This window comes from Anneissia japonica, unplaced genomic scaffold (assembly GCF_011630105.1).
Source record: "Anneissia japonica isolate Jap-2015-1 unplaced genomic scaffold, ASM1163010v1 scaffold287754_len4335492_cov202, whole genome shotgun sequence".
In the NCBI taxonomy this organism is placed as follows: Eukaryota; Metazoa; Echinodermata; class Crinoidea; order Comatulida; family Comatulidae; genus Anneissia; species Anneissia japonica.
In genome coordinates, this window is record NW_022705543.1 from 2,172,058 (window position 1) to 2,194,105 (window position 22,048).

Here is a 22,048-nt window from a genome sequence, read left to right on the forward strand (position 1 = left end):
CCAAAAAAAAATAAAAACAAGTATATTTCATTTGAAATTGGCCTTAACAAGTTTTTAAAATATATATCTTGGTACTATATCTTTTTTTGAACACAAACGTCATCATAGTTCACAAAAATAAAATCGACGTCTCATAATTTTTATTATTACTTTTTTTACTTTTTGATTTTGCCTGTAACACTGATTATTCAATCAAACAAGGATTTGTGTAGTGGCAATATCAATGGCAAAATGAAATGTTTAGCGGCGCTATGACAAAGGCATTACTCAAAGTGCACATTAACAATTTACTATACTGTACGATTACAATGTAATTCTTAACATTACTTGGCAATGACCATGTTTTGTTCCTTACTATGAGGAAAAATTAATGTTATTAAAAGATGATATAAAAAAAAAGCATGTCTGTCCCACCTGTCATCTTTACCCTTCCTTGATAGACTATTTTCTAAACAAAGGCTCATTTCCTAACTACCAGAGCCCCCAGAGAAACCGAACAGGCAATTTGTGGCTCACCTCAAGTATTCCACCTTAAATAACTTGTCAAAACTCAGGAAGATGTTACAAAAATCACACCTAATTTTTGTGGAAATTGATGTTTCTAAATGGCATAATAAAACCACAATTAGCCTTGGAATTTGATTGGTAAAAACCAATTTCTATTGTTTTAAAATGGGACAAGCATTTTTTGTTAATTTAGATAATTTATTAAGTAATTAATATGTGGCTACCAATTTAGTGCCCTATTTGTGTATGGCTTCTTTTTGTTGAGACATAACAGATTGCTCAAAATGATTTCCTCGCCATCAAAAAAGTGTTATGAATTTTGATTTAAACATATTTTTAAATTATTGTGCCCATGTCATCACAAATCTGGTTGCTGTTGCATTGTAAGACTATTTTACTGTTGGAGTAAAACAGATTGTTCGAAATGATTTCCTCGCCATCAAAAAAGTGTTTTGAATCAGCATTTTGATTTAAACATATTTTACAATTATTGAATAAATTGTAATTTATGGAGCGTTTTCCAAAAACCGAAAGGTCCACTGATTAATCTCAGATAAGAAAGTATAATTAATGTCGAAATATTGAATCCCAACACGATGGCGTGTATTTCAATACTTGGAGTATGTATTATACTTTCTTGTAATTTATATTTATTCAAATAGGGCCTATGTGTGAAATATTACAAGGTATCTTCATTTTCAAGGCTCTATATTACTATAATTTGTTTAAATCCAAATTCTATGTATTCTAAATATTGTGGCTTGCTAAAGACCCATATCTTAACACTAAACAATAAGCTGGTGCCATATCAGAAATTGCATTTAATGGTTTTCTTTGAGTGTGATCTGTTGAAGTTCACATCCCTTAATGAAAGTGCAATAGGTCATGTTTGCTCTGCTGTCTGCTCTTTAAGCAACCATGTGACAATATTAACCAATCACGTAGTACTATTTTCTGATGTCATTGAACTTTTGCTTGGGGTGACTTGGGATGACCTCAAATCCTTTATCAGAGCATTGTTCTTGTAACTTTTTAGCACTTCAAGTGTCTACCATACATTGGTACTTCTAGAACCTGAAGGGCTTTATTTCCAAATAACATTACATTCCAAAGGCGATATTAATAGATATTAATTTTTTAATGAATGTAGATAAGTCTTCTGCTACTGTAATGAGTGGCTGTTAGGCTTGTAAATGTCATCTTAGACTTAACCTGAATTTCGATAAACCTGTTTGTTCACTTCTCACTCATCTCTAGTTTCTTTATTGTCATATGGGAAGAGAATTTCAAGGTATTAATTAATAAGCTATTTTGAAGTGAAATAAAATACCTTGGTCTGTCCAACTATCAAATTTACTGTTGTATTCCCATATATAGTCATGATGTGCCTATATATGGTCATGATGTGATGTCATCATGACCATATTTAGACATGTCAAATGTTTTTGTCAATAAAATTTGATAGTCTGGACAGGACTTAAGTGTAGTAGTCAAGGTTTGTGTTTTTGTTTCTTGAAAAAGGTTGACAATTTCAGTGTAAACATTAACATTATTTTTATTCAGGCTCGTTAAAAGAAACTTAGCTTTTTATATTACAGTATAAAAATAAGCATAAAAAAGGGGTGGATCCAGAGATATCCGAAACAGGGCCGAAAGTGGGGCCAGTTGAGATAACACCGCCCAGGGGGTCCGGGGGAATTTTCCTGTGAAATTTTTGTTTTCTAGACGACCGAAAATAACCTTTGAGGCATTTTGGGCGTTTAATCTTTTCTTTTTCTTTCTTTTTTTCCTTTTTACTTTCCAAAGGGGGGGGGGGGGAATGTCAGCCTGGCCAGCCTGGCCTGCCTAGCCCTATCCCCCCTCTCCCAAATCTGCCTCTGTAGTAATTCTAAAATTTCTTCAAAACGTCTCTGGCTGTGCAGGCAGATACAGTACCAAGTCGTGTTGGTACCATGAATAAGTGACTTTGCCTTCACATAATGGTATCAAAACTTAGTTGGAGGGCGATTTCAATGGAGAATGTATAACAGGAACCAAGAATGGATTCACTCATCCGTGATTCTCCTCCAGTGCATTCTTTATACTTTAAACCAATTTCAATTTTTGACAACGCATGTACGCAGATACGTTACGAACACAAAAGGCCGATGAACAAATGTTTAATATAGTACATTCCTCGTTCTGGTCATTAGTTCTACTTCATTTGAAATCAAAAGCTGCCTGTTAATGTTATCTAAACTGTACTTGGCATTCAAAATGCAGTGAAAATATGGCTTTACTTTACACTATTAAAACATTGTTTAAAAAAATCCAGATGAATGTTGTAGACATAGATTACAGGGTAGATTGAATCTAATTGACAATGTTTATCAAATTGTTGAGTAAAAGTGCTCACTGTTAATGCTGATGTAAACCTGATATTTGGAGTTAATAGATTTAAGAGGATTTGGAAAATCATTCCATAGTTTGGTGATCTGCGAAATGTCAATGCAGTTTGTCCTGTTAACTGCCAATGAAAATATATTTGTATTGCAATGCATTTCTGTGCAAGTCATGGTAACATTAGTATAATCCCGCCCTAACCCTTGAACATGGAATTTGGTTGATTGAGGAAGGGAACTGGGGGTTGGGCTTACGAAACCAAAAAAACCCTTCTCACAAAAACATGTTGTTTTTATTATTTCTTGCGCATAATTTGTAGGAAAGGCCAATCAAAATCAAATGGAAATTATGCAGTTCAAAGACAATTTTGATTTTTTCCCTGAGAGTTGTAAAAAGTCATTCAAGCATAAAATTAATTATTGGTAACTTTTGCATTTGTATGTGGAAATCGTAATTAACTGAAATCAGACTTAAAGTAAGGGATGGGCATATGCCCGAGAAACGTGTAGGTTATGGTTTATTATAGAAAATGTTGTATTCTGTATATCAAGGTATCGGTATTCAAAATAACAAAGCAACACAAAGCTGAATTGAGATAAAATGAACAAATAGCAAATAAAAATGCTGTATGAATACATAGACTTAAAAGTAGAAGATTTACAGCACATTTTCACAAAATTACACACACAAAAAAAGAACTGAACAAGATTTTTTATCTAATAAATATAAATGTCAAGCTTTAATTGGAATACCGTAATACTGTTGAGTAACAGTATTCACATTTTGGATGCTTCATGTTTATTATGCAAACTGTCAGTCAATCAGCGGAAACATTAATACTCAAGTTAATTGTATACATAGTTGTCATTCAAATGTGCAAAGTCATTGGCAGATTTGTTATTGATGTTTGGACAAAGCAAACTGGTAGTGTAACAGATATTGACTGCTCATGAGGGGAATGATGAAATCTATTTTACTGAGGTGATGTGGAGAACATTTGCTATGGTCTCCACATCACCGAGGGGCTGTAGATTTCACTATTCCCCGAATCTAGAGCAGTCAATATTTGCTTTATATAGATACCTCATACATAGATTCTACAAGAACTAAAAAAGTAATGAAATAGCGAGCATCGTAGAGGTCACATCTCCTTTACTGTTTGTGCGTGTCATATATTTACATAGCATTGCAATGAGGCCTGAAGATTGCACATCGCGCGGCCTCTTTGGTGTTTCCAGTGAGCTTTTAATAGCCTCCAATCACTGCTTTTACACCACTTTATTCTCAGTTTTAATGTTACTTTTTACAGTATATATGATCGGTGTCGGGCTGTAAAAAACAAGGTGTTTTCTAGCCAATGTTGCTTGGCAGGCTGCACACATAGGGTTTTGAATTTGTTTTCTTGGGCTGCAAAAAATCGCTGTCGGCTGCACTTTGCCCACCTGTGATGTAGGCCAACAGTACTTAGACCAAGCATGTTATCGGGAAAACAACAAAACATGAAATTAAAATATCACTGATTTGCGAATTTCGGGGCAAAATTTATCACCTTCAAATAGAGACAAATTACAGATTTGTTTGATTTACTGACTTAATTACAAAAATCCTTAACTTAATCAGCAGCCAATTTAAGAGTCTATACTTGGTAATTAGTTGGGAACATAACTTCCTTGTTCTAATTTTAAATTGAAAGATATTTCGGTATCTTTTATTGAGATAATTAAAGTGTACATAAAACGTTTATTGCACTCACAGAGTGCATGCGAAATAGGCCGACATTGTTACATCGAGAACGCAACAGGAATGGACATGCGCAATAGAACGTTTTAATGACAATCAACACAGACTGCCACCGATAACACATCTTATTAAATTATATTTTGATAGTTGCACAAAATATGTCCATTTATTAGTGCATAGCAAACAAAATGTCACAACAATTCGATTCAATTTAACTTTATTTCGAAATTATGTATCCATAGCATGAAACACAATGAATAACAAAATAAAAATTATATGAAAAGAGACAGTATTTTTTTTTTTATAAAAAAATTAAGTAACAATAATTTGATTACGATCGCAATTTGGTATAATTTTTTCTTTTATAATTTGCCATACTTTATAATGATTGATTGATTGAATATACTTGGAAGTCTTAATTTTCTTAATGAAAAAATGCTTTTTGTTTTTGCAGTGCAAACGCTGAAGGAAGCTCAGAGAAATTAATTGATACAGAAACAGAATCCATCATAAGTACCAGACGAGGTAAGTTCCCATCGAAAAAAAATTTTTTGTTCTAACGTACCAATCAGTTATTTGCGAATTAACATATTTTGAATGTGCTAATTAATAACTGATAACATGTTCACTGATTACCAATGAACCAGAAATTTGGATGAAAATATGATTGATCTTTTCGCCGGTTTCTTTATTATCGCATAAGAAGATAAGATGCGCTTCATCACACTACTAACTATCCAAAGAACCTGACAATGAATTTAACACATTTTAAGCTAATTAATTGCGAATAGCGTGGTCACATTATTATGTGCGATTTAATCATGTAGAACAACATATGAGCGAAAACAAAGTTCAGGAATCTTGGTGAAGATAATCACTCTGCATTCCAAGGTTGAGGGTTCAAATCCTGTAAAATGTAGTGACATATCTAGGAGTCTTGAAATGGGGATGATGGGGAGGGGCAGAGCATGAAGATGAAGTGGGGGCAGGACATGAGGATGAAGTGGAGGCAGGGGTGAAAATGAAATGGNAAGGGGGGCGGGGCATTGAGATGAATTGGGGGCAGGTCGTAAAGATGAAGTGGGGACAGGACATGAGGATGAAGTGGAGGCGGGACATGAGGATGAAGTGGAGGCAGGGGTGAAGATGAAATGGAGCAGGGCATGGAGATGAAGTGGGGCGGGGTGTGAAGATGAAGTGGGGATGGGGCGTGAAGATGAAGTCGGCGTTTAATGATTAATGAGGGGCACTAACTCACAAAATAAGGTGATAGGTGATTTTTATCTACTTGAGTGAGTTTTTTACATACTAACCATTTTCAATGGAAGTGGGCGAATGGAAGATGTGAGTTTCTTAAGGGGAACATGCGTCCCTGGACCCTTCCCTGGATATGCCACTGGTAAAATGTCATTATATATGCAGGTCTCCCTCTAATTAAGGATCCCTTCAATTAAAGACCACTTTTCTGTGGTTTCAAACTGGCTGTCTTTTATCCATGGAAATGCCAGTTCCAAAAAGTTTGCCTAATATTGTATACATATTAGTATTGTATTTTTTTTTTAATTTGGAGAAAAATTACAAATAGAGAAGTGCTAAGATAGGCAACATAAAATCTAGATCTTATTTGATTAGGTTCTATATACTGCTCCTTCAAAATGAAATGAAATATAATCTCTTAATACGATTTGCCTTATCACACAAGGAGAAATCCATCTAGCGCTGACCCCAGGTCACAGATTGGATATAATTAGAAGATTCATTTCATTAGAGGCCCACACCAGCTTGCCTGTATCTTCAGTACTGTACTTTTAATTAAGCCTTTCCACCCGCCTGGGGCCTGCATAAGCCTTTGTGATATGTTACCAGTCACATTGATTCTCTTCTTCCAATCGTTGCACTGAAATTATTTTAATTGTCTCTTTTTTTCGCGGCCCAATGAGCATGAAAATGTGATTGTCCTAAGTAAGTGCCACATTTGGATAATGATACTAACATTGGTAATTAAGGCTGCGCCGCCATAAGAGGTCGTTGTCGGAGTTCATTGAATCTCTGCTGCTGATGTTTGGTTTTGTGTATTTAACGCAGTGAATTTCATCCTCATTTAGTAAGAACTGGCATTTTGCAACGATAGCAACGGAGTAGTTATCACGTGGTATCGTGACACAACACTGTAGTACTCTATAGTAATTTTAGCAGTAATAATTGAGAATGATATTTCCTGAATGTCCATTTTTGAATGGATTTAAGTTTTGCACAGTACTTTAACTGTTATTGATTTTTTTCAATTCAGGCTATCGTTTACCTAAGAACTTCTGTTCAAATCATGCTTCTTTCTAAAAACCATCGTTTCTTGTATTTCAGCTGCATTTCATGATTTGTAATTAAAATTTTAATAACCTAGAAGAATAGAATGTAGCGTTTACTATTTATTGAAGTCATTGCAAGCAATGTGTTAATTAGGTAAATTTTGTAGAGTCTTATATTCTTGCCGATGTCTCTAAATTGTAAATCATGTCTGAAAAATTTATGATGGAGTTAGTATGAATTTTAAAAAAAAAACATATTTATAGGAGGATAAATGAAATAATGTGATGTTTTATATAGTGAAGTCTCATTATGAGCCTTCAAGAGTGTAGATGTTTTGTAGTTTGTGAGTAAAAAATCCTTGTGCTATTACAGGAATTGAACCCAGGACACTGGGTTGGAAGGCAAGCACCTTAAACACCAAGCTACATCTCCAGTTAGAAATAAGTAGCTATGGTTTTAAAAGTGTTTGTCTCATAAATTGTAAATAACTATGATTAACAAATATAATTACAGCAAATCAAAGGCACTGTGTACTTTATTGTAGGTTCATAACTAAAGTTTACGATAAAATGTTTAAATGGCTCTACTAATTTAAATGAGTAGAAATAATTGCTTGTTAACCTTTTTAAGTCGCTGATATATTTTCAGTTGACTTATCGCTGGTATAAGTATGTCGTTCACGAGTGGTATGTTGATTATATGCTGGATGTTGAGGTCTTGGTTATTCCATGTTGGCTATAGACCAGTTATGCTAAGCAGGGACTAAATGTTAGAATGATTATTGCTAGGCTAGGCGATACACCTGTCCACAACCTGGGCTAAGCTCCAGTGACGGTGACAGGTGAAGTGACTAGACTCCCTGATGTAGGAACCGATGAAAGAAATTAGCTTGCTGTGGTGCGGTACGACTGAGGTATGGTTATAGGTTTAGCTAAGACATGTACCCTGTTGTTTAACCTGCCTATTCAAGTGTGTTTAATGCCTTGGGTTGTTTAAAGTCCAAGGGAGGGGCTTACTATAATTTAAATCAAGTTGTAGATTGCAAAATTTTATATTTAAAGTTGATTAATTTTAAAATGATCCAGTTTTTTTAAATATTTTTTTAAAAGCATTGTTTTGTGAAATTGCTTATTATTAAGTTATATTTTGGAATAATAAAAAAATAATGATTGTGATTCTTTTAAATCATAAATAAGTTATGTTGTAATTTTTTTGGATTTATAATAAATGATTTTCATGGTTATGCAGTATCTTTGAATTGACTTGCAGAAGGCAATTTATGTGCAAAGAATATGACCACTATTATTAATGGGTCAGTAAATTGGCGATAGAAATAATTTTCTTCTAATCGAATTTTCAATTAAAAGCTAATCTTAAATGTAGCAATTCCAATATTCAATTTTAATTTTGGAATTTATTAACTGGAGTTAAATAAATATAATTAAACATATTGAAAAAGATAATAAAAGCAATATACACATTAAGTGTTGTGACATTTAAAAGTATGCAATATGAAATGAAATATGGATCCCTGGATTATGAAGTAGATATTAATATTAAATCATTCGGTTGTCACTCTGAACTCGCTGAATGTCAGGTTTTGGTCGGCTGTTGGGCCTTAGGCAAGTCTACCATTGAGATTTTTTGAATAGTAGGCCTAGGAATTATATAGTCTCCTGTGTGCTTGTATAAGACCAACTGAAAGTACTATAGAATTTTCTCAAATTGATGTTATAACTATTTCAGTCCATATTCATCCTTGTTTGCAGTTTTAAAATGAATGAAAACATACTGAGTTCCCTGTCTGTTTATTGGTTGTAATTTAGTGATGTTTTATTCTCTTGAGGTAGAAATATCAAGTGTGTCAGTTATTCCTTCTCATACCCATGGGAAGTCCATGTTCCATGAGAATACTGTAAATTGACTGAGCTATAGCAGCAGAGAGAGCAGCTTAGCTTAGTCGGTGGTAGCCACTATGTATGCGCTAAACCGCAGCAATCTCTTCGTCCCAGTTCAATCCCCATCGCTGCTCCCCTTATACTTCAGCTGGAGGGCTGAAGTGCAAGGTACGGTAGCGCATCGTTTTTCAAATGAGACGTTTAAGCCATTGATCCTGTGTGCAACTTGGCCCATGTGTATGCTAAAAGAACTTTAGTACACTCATAAAGGAAAAGAGTAGGGGATTGTCTCATGATGTACTGCTCAACTCACCACCAGAAGGACCCCCACTTCAAACAAGTCTTCAGGCTTAGTAGTTAGGGTTGGTGTGATTGAACCCATAATTACTGCTATTCTATAACCGATTTGCTCAGCTATTTTTGCTGGTTTGTGGTGGGCTTTAGGCCTGCATGTGGTTTTACATGATTGACAGAATCTGCTGCGTTTGTTTAGATGAGCAAGATGGAAAAATGTTGCTTGATTATTTATCTTACTGACCTTTGGTAAGGTCCTAGTAGTGTATTGTTGTTTAAAATTATAATAGTACACTTTTAGCGCTTATCTATATTGATCGAAGTGCTTGAGGAAGAGGGAAAATCAAGATGCAAATTAATATTCCTGTGAACATTGAACATCATTTAGAGGAATTAAATAAGTTATCAACTCTCAGAGATACTGATATGAAAATTTCTAAATTGTTTACTTGTCAGAAGCTGCATGCAAAATTGTAGGAACATTAAATATTATTAAAAAAATATTTAACAGCTACTAACTGTAGTCACTTTATGTAAGGAACCCTTTTTGTTTTCTGACTTTCTGTCAAGGCAATAAAATACAAAATATTTTTTCTTAGGCATTTAGATTTCATTAGTAAACTTCCTTTTTTCTTTAAATTATTATAGAAACTTTATCGTGACAGTGAATGCTGCAGTATTCACCTTTATTTGTATATCGTAATTTTATATCAATTTTTAAATGTTAAATATTAATGATTTTAAATGTAATTTTTTAATTGTGCAATTTTGGACCCCATTTGAAATGGGCTGGACTCGGGCCTAATGGGCATTCCTAAAGCTCATTAATTTTTACTTCTCTCGTTTTTATATTGTTTGTCGAATAAATTCAGTCAGTCAATCAATCTACAAGGCCCTATTGTCATTGTTAAATTTAATGTGAAGTTACAAAAAAATACAAATTCAAAATAATTGAAACAAACAAAAAGTTATAAACCATATAATGTAATGAAAATAAAAGTCAACATTTATTCTCACACCACAAATTTGTTTTAATATTTAATAGCGTGGAAAGCAAAATATTATTTTTCATAGTCATTTTCGTCTATTACATTTGAGATGTGTACTGTATTACACTAGTAGGCCTAATTTAGCAAGTGTGACTCATAAAGCTACTTAAATCAATACTTAATTGAGGCACAAAATGGCAGGCAATTGGTTATGACTAGGGTACAATTCATTACTCACTCCTTTGTTTTCTTTGTAAATACACTTGTAATGGAACGGAAGATTTTGATTCAGTTATTTAGGTAGTTGAGCCGGCTGGGTAAGGAATTGTTTCCGATGATATTATTATCAACATAATTCAATTGAGTGCATATGACATACACAAAAACCAAGGATTAACAATATTGATTGAATTTCATTACACTTTTTGTGCGGATTATAGTAGTTGATAAAATCTTGTTATTAATTTAGAAGCGATTTCTGAAAACCCATTCTTTCCTAAGATAGAGTTTATAAAATGTTAATTGTCATTTAACGTTAGTTTTAAGTTAAAACATAAATTTAGAAATTGATATTTCATCATGAATACTGTGTTAAATATGAAGTAATATAAAGATTAATGATGGAAGGAAATTTGGTAAATCTTTAAAATTTTCACATTAAAACTTAATAATTTATTAATTGTATAGCTGGCAAATTATTACTTTTATTTTTGTGGATGAAGATAGTTTAGAAAATTTTTACTCGATAATTAAAAGTAACACTTAAATAAAATGTTGGTACTTCGGATTAAGGTAAGAAGTATGTGATGACGCCCTTTAGTCCTTGCTAAAAAATGAGGAACCTCATACTTTTAGTTCAAATTTTATTAAGAAATCGACATATAATATTGCGATACCTTACCAGCTGTTTGAAGCAATGTAACATACATTATATTGTATCAAGTTCTAACATGTCTCCACAATATTTAACCGTCTTTACTTCCATCAAAGTATACTGTTGTGTATATTTCATGTCTTGACAGGCTTGCAAGCATCATAAATGACCCAATTCATGCGCTAAAAGAGGCGCCTATTTGAGAGCATCCCCAATTAAGAATTATATACAGTATTATTGGAATGTTGAAACATTGTCATGTTGTGTGGGGTGTCAGCATTTCGTAACCTAGATTATTCGTAACTTTGCTGCGAACATTTCGTAACTCAGACATTTTGAAACTCGAAATATCTTAGCAACGAATCTCTTGGTGCAAGACATGTTCGTGAAGACTGGCTAAACTGTGTGTATTCACACTAACTCTCTGTAAATCTAACACATTCATTAATTATACGAATACTGTATTCATGTTCAACAGCTACGATGACCTTCATATCTGCAATTGTTAGTGTTCTTTTATTTGTCAAGGTCAAATTTAATATTAACAAGTGTAATGCTATTTATTAGCAATGAAATCTCTTGGTGCAAGACATGTTCGTGAAGACTGGCTAAACTGTGCGTATTCACGCTAACTCTCTGTAAATCTACTGTAACACACTCATAAATTATATGAATTCTGTATCCATGTTGAACAGCTACAATGACCTTCATATCTGCAATTGTTAATGTTCTTTTATTTGTCAAGGTCAAATTCAATATTAACAAGTATAATGCTATTTTATTATGTACAGTACAAGGATTTGACAGTGAAATTTTCAGTAGAAGTTTGCCACTATCTTAGTACAGCATCTGGTTATTAATTTGAAGATCTGTTAATTAGTAGACTAGTATTTGCTTATAAAACAGACAAATGTAATGTATTATATTATTTTTTGTATTGGTATTATAGTGATAATACAGTGCTTATAGGTCCTACTGTTATTTCATCTGTATTTCGTATCTTTACCTAAAATGATTTGACCTTTATCTTCATTGGTCATTCTTAATCATGATCATAGTAATCATCATGATCAACATCATATTAATCATCATCATTATCATCATCAGTATACACTCAAATATTACCAAAATTATTATTGCTATCTATCATCATTATGTCCTCTAACATTATTTGTCTCTCATTATTATTGTTAGTATCATTATTATTATTTATAATTATATTTTCAATAAGATTGATCATCATTTTTGTAACCCTTTTTTATCGTTTTTATCTTTATTATTCACATCTTTTTATTCATCTTTATTTTGCCATCTTCATATTTATCATCTTAATGTTATTGTCATCCTCAGTTTTCTTCAATGTCATCCTTATCCTGTCATCTTTCCTCTTTATTTTTCTCCATCTTCATTTTTATTTTTATGATCATCATCTTAAATTATATTATCTTCATTCATTCTTTTTCATATAATATCTTTCATTATCATTTTTGTATTTCATAATTTTTTATTATAATTATGGTATTATGTTTTCGACCAAATTATGTTAGAAGTACCGTTGTTTTTCTTAAAATTACTCCACCGTAGTGATTTCTTATCTAAGTCAGGTATAATCTTCATTACACTCATAGTATATGCACCAGAATACTATATTCTGCTGCACAATTAGCATTTCAATGGTTAACAGTAATTAAAGGGTCAATAGTATTAAGCTTTCCATAGCATTTCTTAAGATTTTTCACCTTGAAAGAAACTTTCCAAGGTTATCCCTCCATCTATGCTGGAGTTCACTGCCAGTACAGCCTGTAGAGGGCGGTACAGTTGATTTGGTTTTTACCACATGATGTCTATTGTATAATATTTTATTGTTCAAAGGCTGTCAATGTTAAAAAATATGTTCCACTATTTAAGAGACCATTGTATTTAATTTTTGGTGTGTGGATCAATAAGCAAGTATTATACTTTGTTACATTGCGAATAGTAAAGGTACGCTTAGAATAAATCATTTTAGAAAAATAACACTTAAAATGAAACAACATTCTCGGCACATTGCTGATTCAAAATGCTCACTTTTTATATGATTTTGTAATGAAAAATAAAATCACATGTTTTTTTTTGTTTATAATATAGTTTCTTTAATGCACTTATTTTTTTTCCTGTTTTATTTTAATAGAATTTTTATTATTTAAATGCTTGTGTGTTATGGCAAAATTGTATTTTCTTCCATTAATGTAATGCTTGCAATTATTTTAATGCACTTTCATCAACTTGCATTACTTATAGATAGAAGAGGGAGCTCAAGGCGAGATCGTCATGGCGATGATTGTAAGTTGACAACACATTGCCATATTGAACATCTTTCCTGCACGGCTTTCCATGAGAGTGCCCTCTTGTGTTCTGTTTTACTTTGCTAATTTCTTCCCAGTTTTCATTTGCATGTTTTTGATATGTTTTTTGCTTTCAATACTTTCTGCACTTTATATGATTTGCTCTTTAAAACACCTAGGTTTTGTGTTCTGATCTATAAAATTTGTTTGTATCAATAACGCACCTTTTCATTCATAAACATCGCACATGTGCTGATTTCACATATTATTCACTTGCTTGTCACATTTCAATTACAAATTATTTTTTCTATTTATTGCCTGACTTCTCTAAACCATTGTTTATCATCTTTACTATCATTTAAGTCCCTTTCCACTTCACTGCAAGTATTTCCCAAAATTTACCATCATATAAATAGCATTTGACACTGAAGGAAATTTTATAACTCACATTAAGCATTGGAAAGATACCATGATGATATCTAGTTTGTTGGAGGAAGTACCAAGACAATCCAAAAAAAATGAAGTTGTTCCCATCCCTGCCCACATCGAATTATGACTCACATAAAATAAAGAACTGGCAAAATGATGTACTTATGCTCTGTCCTACTTCAAATATGTTGTAATAAGTAACGTGCCCTCTGCTTCTTTTTTAGAACCCTCAACTGAAAAAAAAAAAATTGTTATTGACCAAATACTGTATCATACTATGGTATTTTCAATTTGTCAAACTCATTTTCCTTTATATTATGGTATTTTGGCATCGCATTTTTTAATTTTAAAACTCGCCATCACTACATTTTTAACGAGTTTGCTGTGGATTGTCTTGCCAACTTGTCTCTCAATTTCTTTCCTCTCCTACCCTTCCCTCGTACTCTATATAATTATATTATGATCTTCAGTGTGGTCAAATATATATGGTTATATTTATTTTTTCATGTTTGTTTACATGTTTTTGTTTATTTTGTATTATTTCCTAATTTTGAGCTTACCAGTTTCCTAAGTAACACAACTTTAATTGATTATGGCCAAGCCTCAGGCTCAACAATGTTTTGTAAACTTGAGCAGAGTAAAGCTAAGCTTTGTAACCAGTAGGACTTAACTATTATATTTTAGTAATATTTAAGTCCATATTATTAAATCAACCTTACAGCAATTTTTTTTACCCAGTTTTTGCTAGCTAATATTCCTCAGCCAAGCCTACAAACATCTGTCCATGATTTCCAATTAATATTCAAGTGCAATATATTAGTCTGGCTCCTGACACTGTATACAAGAGAATTCTGTAACTGAGACTCGTAACCAAGGCTAGAAGAGTACTTTTTCTAGCCTGATGTGGACTCGCCTGTCAGGAGCATTTTAGACCACCCCTAGACCTGTCATTGATAGGATGAGATGGAAAGCTGAGGCCTCCTGTAATTAGTGAATTGTATATTTTCTGGAGACAAAAGAAGTGATGACAGTGTTAACCAGATTAAGAGGATACCTGGAGAGATTTGCCAAATAACATGTCCCAGCCTATGCTCGTCAACAATCATATCTTTAATTGATTGCACAATAAACTTCGATTGATTGTACAATCAGCGACAAAGGCTTTGATAATGGGCCTGATTATTAAATCTGTCAATAAAACTTAACGAAAGGTTCTCTGCAGTTTGATTGGCTGATTGAGTGAGAAAAGGAGAAGTCAGTTTTCTTATAAAAATGAAGAGGCTCAGGTCTTCCCAAGGTAAAAAATCTGCTGTCCAGATTTGTCTGTGAACTGACTCTACCAGTACTCATCTTGTGATTAATTAGTGAAGAATAGGAATATATTCACCGAAAATGTTGCAAAGTGGAACAGGTGGTGTGAAATTCCACTAAATACTGTTGTCTTCCGAAACAAGTTGCTATGCTATTGACAAGTTCCAAGAAACCATGTGTAGAAGTCACTAAACGTTTTTTTTTTTCATATTGAAAAAAATAATACTGATGAGATTGATGAAATGAACATGGGCATCTGCTAATGATAGACAAAGTCAGCAAACAAAATTTGCATATTTTGATGAATGTGTGTAACTGAAAAAAGTATGTTCTACTTGTGTTTTAGATAAAACCTGGCAAGTTGAAGTACATATTTATTTAAGAATCAATCAGTGTCTGTAACCTAAACCAGAAGTGTCTGCCAACATCAACATTTCAAATATGATGAGAACATTCTGTGGAAGACGTTTTACCCCCAGAAGTTAAAATATCTAGTCAGGTTTCAATTCATATGCTGCTGTGAGGCATTTGTAAAAATTTCATTTTCAAAAAATCATGTTGAATTGAAAAAAAAAAAAATCCATTCTAAATGGAATACATACACTTGTCTGAAGGGACAAGAATAAATCTGTTTTGTAATTAAATTTTATGAGACATTTTGAAAAAGTCCTGAAGAATCTTCATCTTATTTTAAAAAAAGGATATACTGTATATGTAACTATCTATACGTCTCATATAAAAAAGAATATATTTTATGATAATTTTAGAAATTAATCTTTACCATTTAACTTTTTAAATAAAAGTATTAGCTAGATATGAACTATTGTTGAGGTGAAAAAGAATTTCTAAAGAATTGAAATTTAAAAACTTGTGATCCATTTGAAGATTTTAAAATCCAAAGTTTACTGTAATTTTAATACAATCCAATCATCATTGGATTTTTATCTAATCATTAAATCATTCAAATTCTGATGAAAGCTATAATGATACCTGTTATGGAAAGCTTGGGATGGCCAGACATGATATAGCTTTTGAAGACACTTTGGCCTGACAGTTCTTTCTATTACTGAACTGAATGTTTTACGAGTACATTGTTATTGCTTCTGCTGATCAGGGTTAACGTATTTTCTTAAATTTTGTTGATTTTGGATTGTACTTTATTTTGTGCTGACTCCTGCTTGTGAAACCAATTATTTCAGTACTTCCAGAAAGCAAGGTGACAGCCCAAGGTTGAGGGCATAAATATATCAATCAAAGTTGACCTAATCTGAGCATGTGCAGAAGTAGCAGACAGCAGCTAGTTTTCTCATTCATGTGTCATTTGAAATTCTATTTCACAGCACTATGATAATAATATCCTGAGTTACAATGTCCTAGATTTTTGTGGAACAAGTTAATATTGTGGTTGATTTCCTGAGTGATTGATTGATTTGTTGGATGATTGATACTTAAAAGTACCAGATATCAAACTGAGTCAATATTTGACATAGGATCTCAATTCAGTACTGTACACCGATAAGAGGTTTTTCTTTTTGCTTTTATGCTAAACTTGGTAGCTTTTGTAGTGAAAACTAATGAAGCGTTGATCTTCCTAAGCTAGCAGATAGTATTGCAGAGACCAGCATTTCTACTAGATGATCCACTCACTGAAGCAGAGCGACAATAATTCAAGCAGGTATCAATGAAAATCATATGCATAGATAAAGATCTACACATGCATAGGGATTAACAAAGGTGTAATTCCGCATCGCAGACTTCCGACGAAGATTTCCAATATGATCATGCTGTCTTCTTGTCAACATATAAATTCCTTTGGAGTATTATATTTTTGCAACTCCCATTTTATTGGTAATTCTCGACAGTAATGTATGTTCCTGCGGTTGTTGTAAGAGGAATTGAACATTAAAAGATGTCAGTGCTCTGGATTTTGGATTAAACTCTGGAATGATCCATTATCCGTTAAAGTTTTCCGCATAAATTATCATCAGGAAAACTCATATTTTACATAATGCGTGAATCAATTTTGAAGATTGTCCATGGAAATAGAAGAAACTGCAATTTTGAAACAACATGGAAATTGTCGTAGTGTATGGGTACATTGCGTGAAAATACAATGTTATTTTGACTTCTTGATTCCGTGCGTGTTTTGTCAACGTGTGATATTCACACATGGGAAACATTGAGTTTCGGACACCCGAGTGCTTGTGCTTACCGTCGGTCTTGTTCTCCCGCTCCAGCAAGTGTTACCCCACCAAGTCGAATGTCACAGCACAGAAGGAAGCCTTGCGACTGTATATGTTTGCAAATGAACGTATGTATTTTTACCTATAGTATTAGAGAGATTTATAAAAGGTATTTTGATATTAGGAGGGATATTTTATTGATGTGTCGGCTTCAGTAGTAAAGGTTTTGAAGGTATATTATAATATTTGTTATAAACTTTAAAAAAGGAAAAAATCAGGAAAGAAGATGCATGAGAATAATGCTATATAGCAAAGGTGGAAAAGAGAATTTTATAAATTAATCGTTTAACATGATATTGTCACTTTGTATTTTGATTGATCTTTTTTTGTGTAATTTAAATATTTTTGTTTGTGTGAAGGATATCTTGTGGTTGTTTCCCACCAAGGAAGTAAAGAAAGCAATGTTGTTTAGTAACCACAGGAAGCTAGCCTCAGGAAAAATGACAATAATAAGAATAATAATAATAATGTTACTGGAATTCAGTGTGTAAAATACCAAAGATAAAGCTGGCTCCATAACTTTAAATATCTGTTTTTAGATCGTGAGAATCATCGAAAGAGCTTCCACGTTTCATCTCTAGTTCGCACTTTTAATTCTCACTGTATGATTCCAGCTAATTATGTCGTGGCATAAACGTTATGATTACGCTAACTCTATGTACCACCTGAAAGTTAATCGACGGGATCAATTTCGGGAACCAGCAGGTCAATGTTTTTGGTAATCATATCATGTTGTTTTAGACTGCTCCTGGGCCGGCGTGTACTCTCAGCTCTGTGCCATCGAGGCCTGGAAGGTCTTGGTCTATACCACCCTCTCAGTGGGGCCTAGCCCAGAGTCAGCCACTTGCATTGAACTCCTGGTGAGCTGATTGTAATATGACAATAGATTTATGAGATTTGAGTAATTTGTCAAAATTATAACTTTCACTTATTTGTAATTGCTGATGTTTTTATTTGGTGGGAAATGGAATTAATATTCCATGTCTCGTAGACTTGTTGGCTCCTGTTTTTACATCTGTAAATTAGAAATGTACTGAAATACATCTAATAATTTGGAAAAACCTGTTTTGAGTAATAATGGATGTTCTTAGAAAATTCCATATAATAATTAAAATCCTGCGCTTTTTACTTTATTGATAAAGATGTGCCCTGTATGAAAAATCAGATAACCAGTAAATTTCCGACTCCCATCTTTAATGTAACCTCTCCTTTCGCATCCCATCTCATAAAATTGTCAAAAACTGTAATTGATACTGTAAAAGTTTTAAAATTTCTTTTGAAGATTAAAGATATTTTAAAGGGAAAAATCTAATTACATTTAAAATATTTAATTAATACACCAATAATATGTTTAGGAGTAAAACATTCTTTGCATTTGGCATTTTTATTTCCTTAGATATCTGATTACTGGACTTTTAAAAGTAATCTTAAGATAAAACCTACTCATGCTTCTAATTTATTTCTTATTGGTTGATGAAGGACTGAAAATATACACCACTTTTAAAAGATCTAATTGTGGAATACTCTATAGAAACAAGATGGGGATAATAATGGTGAACTTGATTCAGCATTAATTACAGCTCCAGTGATTAAGGTATTTCCTTTTAATTCACTGGGAGTCTCAGTCCAGCTTATGGTCGTCATTATGGTTAAGTGTTACCATGCGGAAAGTTGAAACTTTCTGCCTGATTTTGTAACTTTTGTTTAGGCCCTTGTCTGAGCGCCAATGCACTTGTTTACAGTCGTACATGCGACTAGACCGCCATTATCCTGCAGACAAGAAAACAATGTGTACACTGTCTTGTTGAATTTTCTGCTGCAAATTAGCAACTAAAGAATACATAACTACACAATGGTTTCAATGGAGTATTGTTTTTAGTTTAACAATTGAGAAAAAGTTTTGGTTAAATGTGGCATGCGCTCCATAAGAGATTAGATTTATTGCCTGTTGTCTGGGTGCGATTAGGTTGTCAATGAATTAGTTTTAAAAAAAAGTATAATTGATTATTCCATAGTAAGTTGTCCAACTTCCTATATTGTTTTCTTCCAAGTTTCAATTATCTCCGTAAAAAATCTCCCTTTTCTTCCTATTTTTTTGTGATTTCATGAACATACTTTTGTTAAAAAGGAAGCTGATTTTATCACACGCTCTTTTTTATATTACATTATTGATTCTTCAACTTTAATCTAACACTTTGTAGCAGATTGGATGGCAAATAAATAACATGCAGTGTTTTGGCTGCCTGGATGCTTATCAAGGTTTGATGTGCTAGTCAAAATGTCCAAACTCTGTGTGTGTCTACTGTACTGTAGGCTAGTGTAAATCAGATGGTACTGATCAGGTTAAGGGTCTACATGGCCCTAGTAGTATTTATTACTTACTTGCTATTACTGTTTCTCCTAGGCTGGGACCAATAATAAGTATAATGGAAAACGTGGAATACAGAAGATATATTTTTAGACAGAAATACTTTTGTGTAAATTTTATTTGTTCTTACCTTCAATGCTTTTATGATAAATAACATACTTTAAATGTTATTGATGTTGAACTTACTGTAATGCAGTTAAACCTACAAATGAACCAACAAAATAGTGTTCACTCTCTACTCTTCCGAAAGTCCTTTATATCGGATAAGTGTTTAATTCTAACAACTGAACCATTGATGAGGAGGGTCCTGAACAACAGCTGATGTTAAAGCTGCCTTAATACAGCTTGGTGTTTCGATTTGCCATAAGGAAGGGGAGCCCTGTAGCAGCTTACATACCTGTATCTATAATTTAGAATTATAATAAAATTGATGGGTCAGTAGGTTAGGCTTTATTCCATTTTAAGTGAATTTTTTCTGTACTATTATTACTATCTTTGATTCATTATGAACCATGACCCTGGCCTTAGCCTGACCTACACATTGTATTCTGGGAAGTTTCATTTGCAATTGTTGTTTAGGAAGAATCATGAAGTAGGCCCAGAGGTACCCAAGTGTTTGAGTAAATCCTCCAGGGAAAAATTGAATCCCTCTTGCTGGGTGTTTGATGCTTCTAAATCAATGTCACTTAGCCTAAACCAAGTCCTGCAAAATTAGATGGTTTATTACTGATGCTTTCACTTAAATTTATGAGCTTTCAACAACTTTTAATATTTCCTCAACATGTTTAGTGGCTTGAGAACTAAAAGTGAACCCTTTTGCCCCATTGTATTGGAAGTCTTTATCACCCTGTTAGTGCATTAAAGTTCAAGCCAGACAACAATTCAATTTTTATAATATCAATTAAAATTGATTTATAATCTTATAATATTTGTACATTAATATTGCCCTCACCACATTGTAGACCACCATCATCATTATTGTTATTCTCTTAAAGGTAAACACCAGGGAATTTTTTTCTTCATATTTTTTAGGGTATCTTCGGTTAAGGTGTGTTCCTTCTTGTGCACATCATTCCACTGATAAAAACCTGAAAGTTCCTACTCTTAAAAAAACAAATGTAAAACATGGTCAGCATTATGGACATTGCATTGAATTATGAGCATAATTAGAAGAGTACAGTACATATTTAACATGGTCAGTGTTATTTTTCTGTTCAGGCCCCTTTGGAATCAATTACCCATTTTTGTTAGACAGTCCATAAATTCAGTTTTGTTCTTGAAAAAGAATTTAAACAAAATATTTATTTACGAATAAGCTTTTAGTCTGGATTAATGTTCAACTGGCGCCTGTGATATTTCTTTGAATTAAAATGTTATGTTGCTCTGATATTACCAATATTCTTTATTATTATTAATTTTAGGAAAACTTTTATAAATAGATTTATATTATGTATTATGTTGTCATCATCCACTGGTCACCACATAATGATAATCATTTATCATTATCATCATTATCACCACCAGGGGCGGATCCAGCCTGGTAAGGAAGAGGGGGCGTGAATGTCCGAACTACAGTAAGCGACAGTCTCAGGAAAGAGCCCCTGGTAGGGGTGCAAGGGGAGATTCTCTCTTAAACCTCTAGCACCTTCATTAATTTGAGTTGATATTTGATTGATTGTTAATATTTAGCATGGTAATTTTCTGATAAGCTTTACAAAACAATTTTTTACAAAAAAAATAGAAGGGGGCCCCTTGCGACCCCCTCTAAATCCGCCAGTGACCACCATCAATCATTGACATAAGTAGACTTAAGGTGCTGTTGCTTGTACCATTATTATACATTAGTATTTCATTCTAGGCTTTTAGTATCATGTGAAAATATGTATTGGTATTTTAGTGATAGAGTACCTTGTGATTGTAGTGCCCACTAAAAGAATTGTTTCTAAATTTTACAAGGGCCCATTTTAGTCAGTGTTTCTATTACTGTATAACCACTCTAATATTTAACTTTAAACTAAAAAATAGTTTTAATTTTCTTATATTCTCATGTTTAATCTAATTCCTTGCAGTTGCTCCCTTCCCATGATGCAACGTTTTGGGCAAGTATCGCAAATATCCGTGCATTGTTTTCAAACATAATGTACTTAGATCGTGTCGTTGATGAGTTGCCTGGATCTTCATTAGCACTCCTCTTGACATGCCAAACATACATTAATGAAACCAGTGTTTAGATAGATGGGAGTGGATTAAACACAAGGTGCATTCTGGGTATTAAATCTCTAACACTCACTTTCCCGATCTTCATAAAGATAAAGAGACATTTGTTTTACCAGCTAATGATAATCTTGTGTTTGATCATCTTGGTGGATAAGCTTTAGTTTT

The 22,048-nt window shown here is 33.0% G+C and overlaps 1 protein-coding gene across 7 annotated transcripts in view; it reads left to right on the top strand.

Moving 5' to 3' along the window:
* LOC117105676 (segment polarity protein dishevelled homolog DVL-3-like) overlaps positions 1–22,048 on the top strand; it is a 69,066-nt gene that overhangs the window by 17,718 nt on the left and 29,300 nt on the right. For 5 of the 7 annotated variants that reach the window (XM_033246895.1, XM_033246897.1, XM_033246894.1 and 2 more), the window contains exons 4-5: positions 5,084–5,154; positions 13,272–13,313. In XM_033246895.1, coding sequence (XP_033102786.1) covers positions 5,084–5,154; positions 13,272–13,313 — 113 coding nt within the window. Of the gene's footprint in view, positions 1–5,083; positions 5,155–13,271; positions 13,314–16,400; positions 17,367–22,048 lie in introns of those variants that run through there. The other 2 variants (XM_033246899.1, XM_033246900.1) reach the window with 2 other exon arrangements.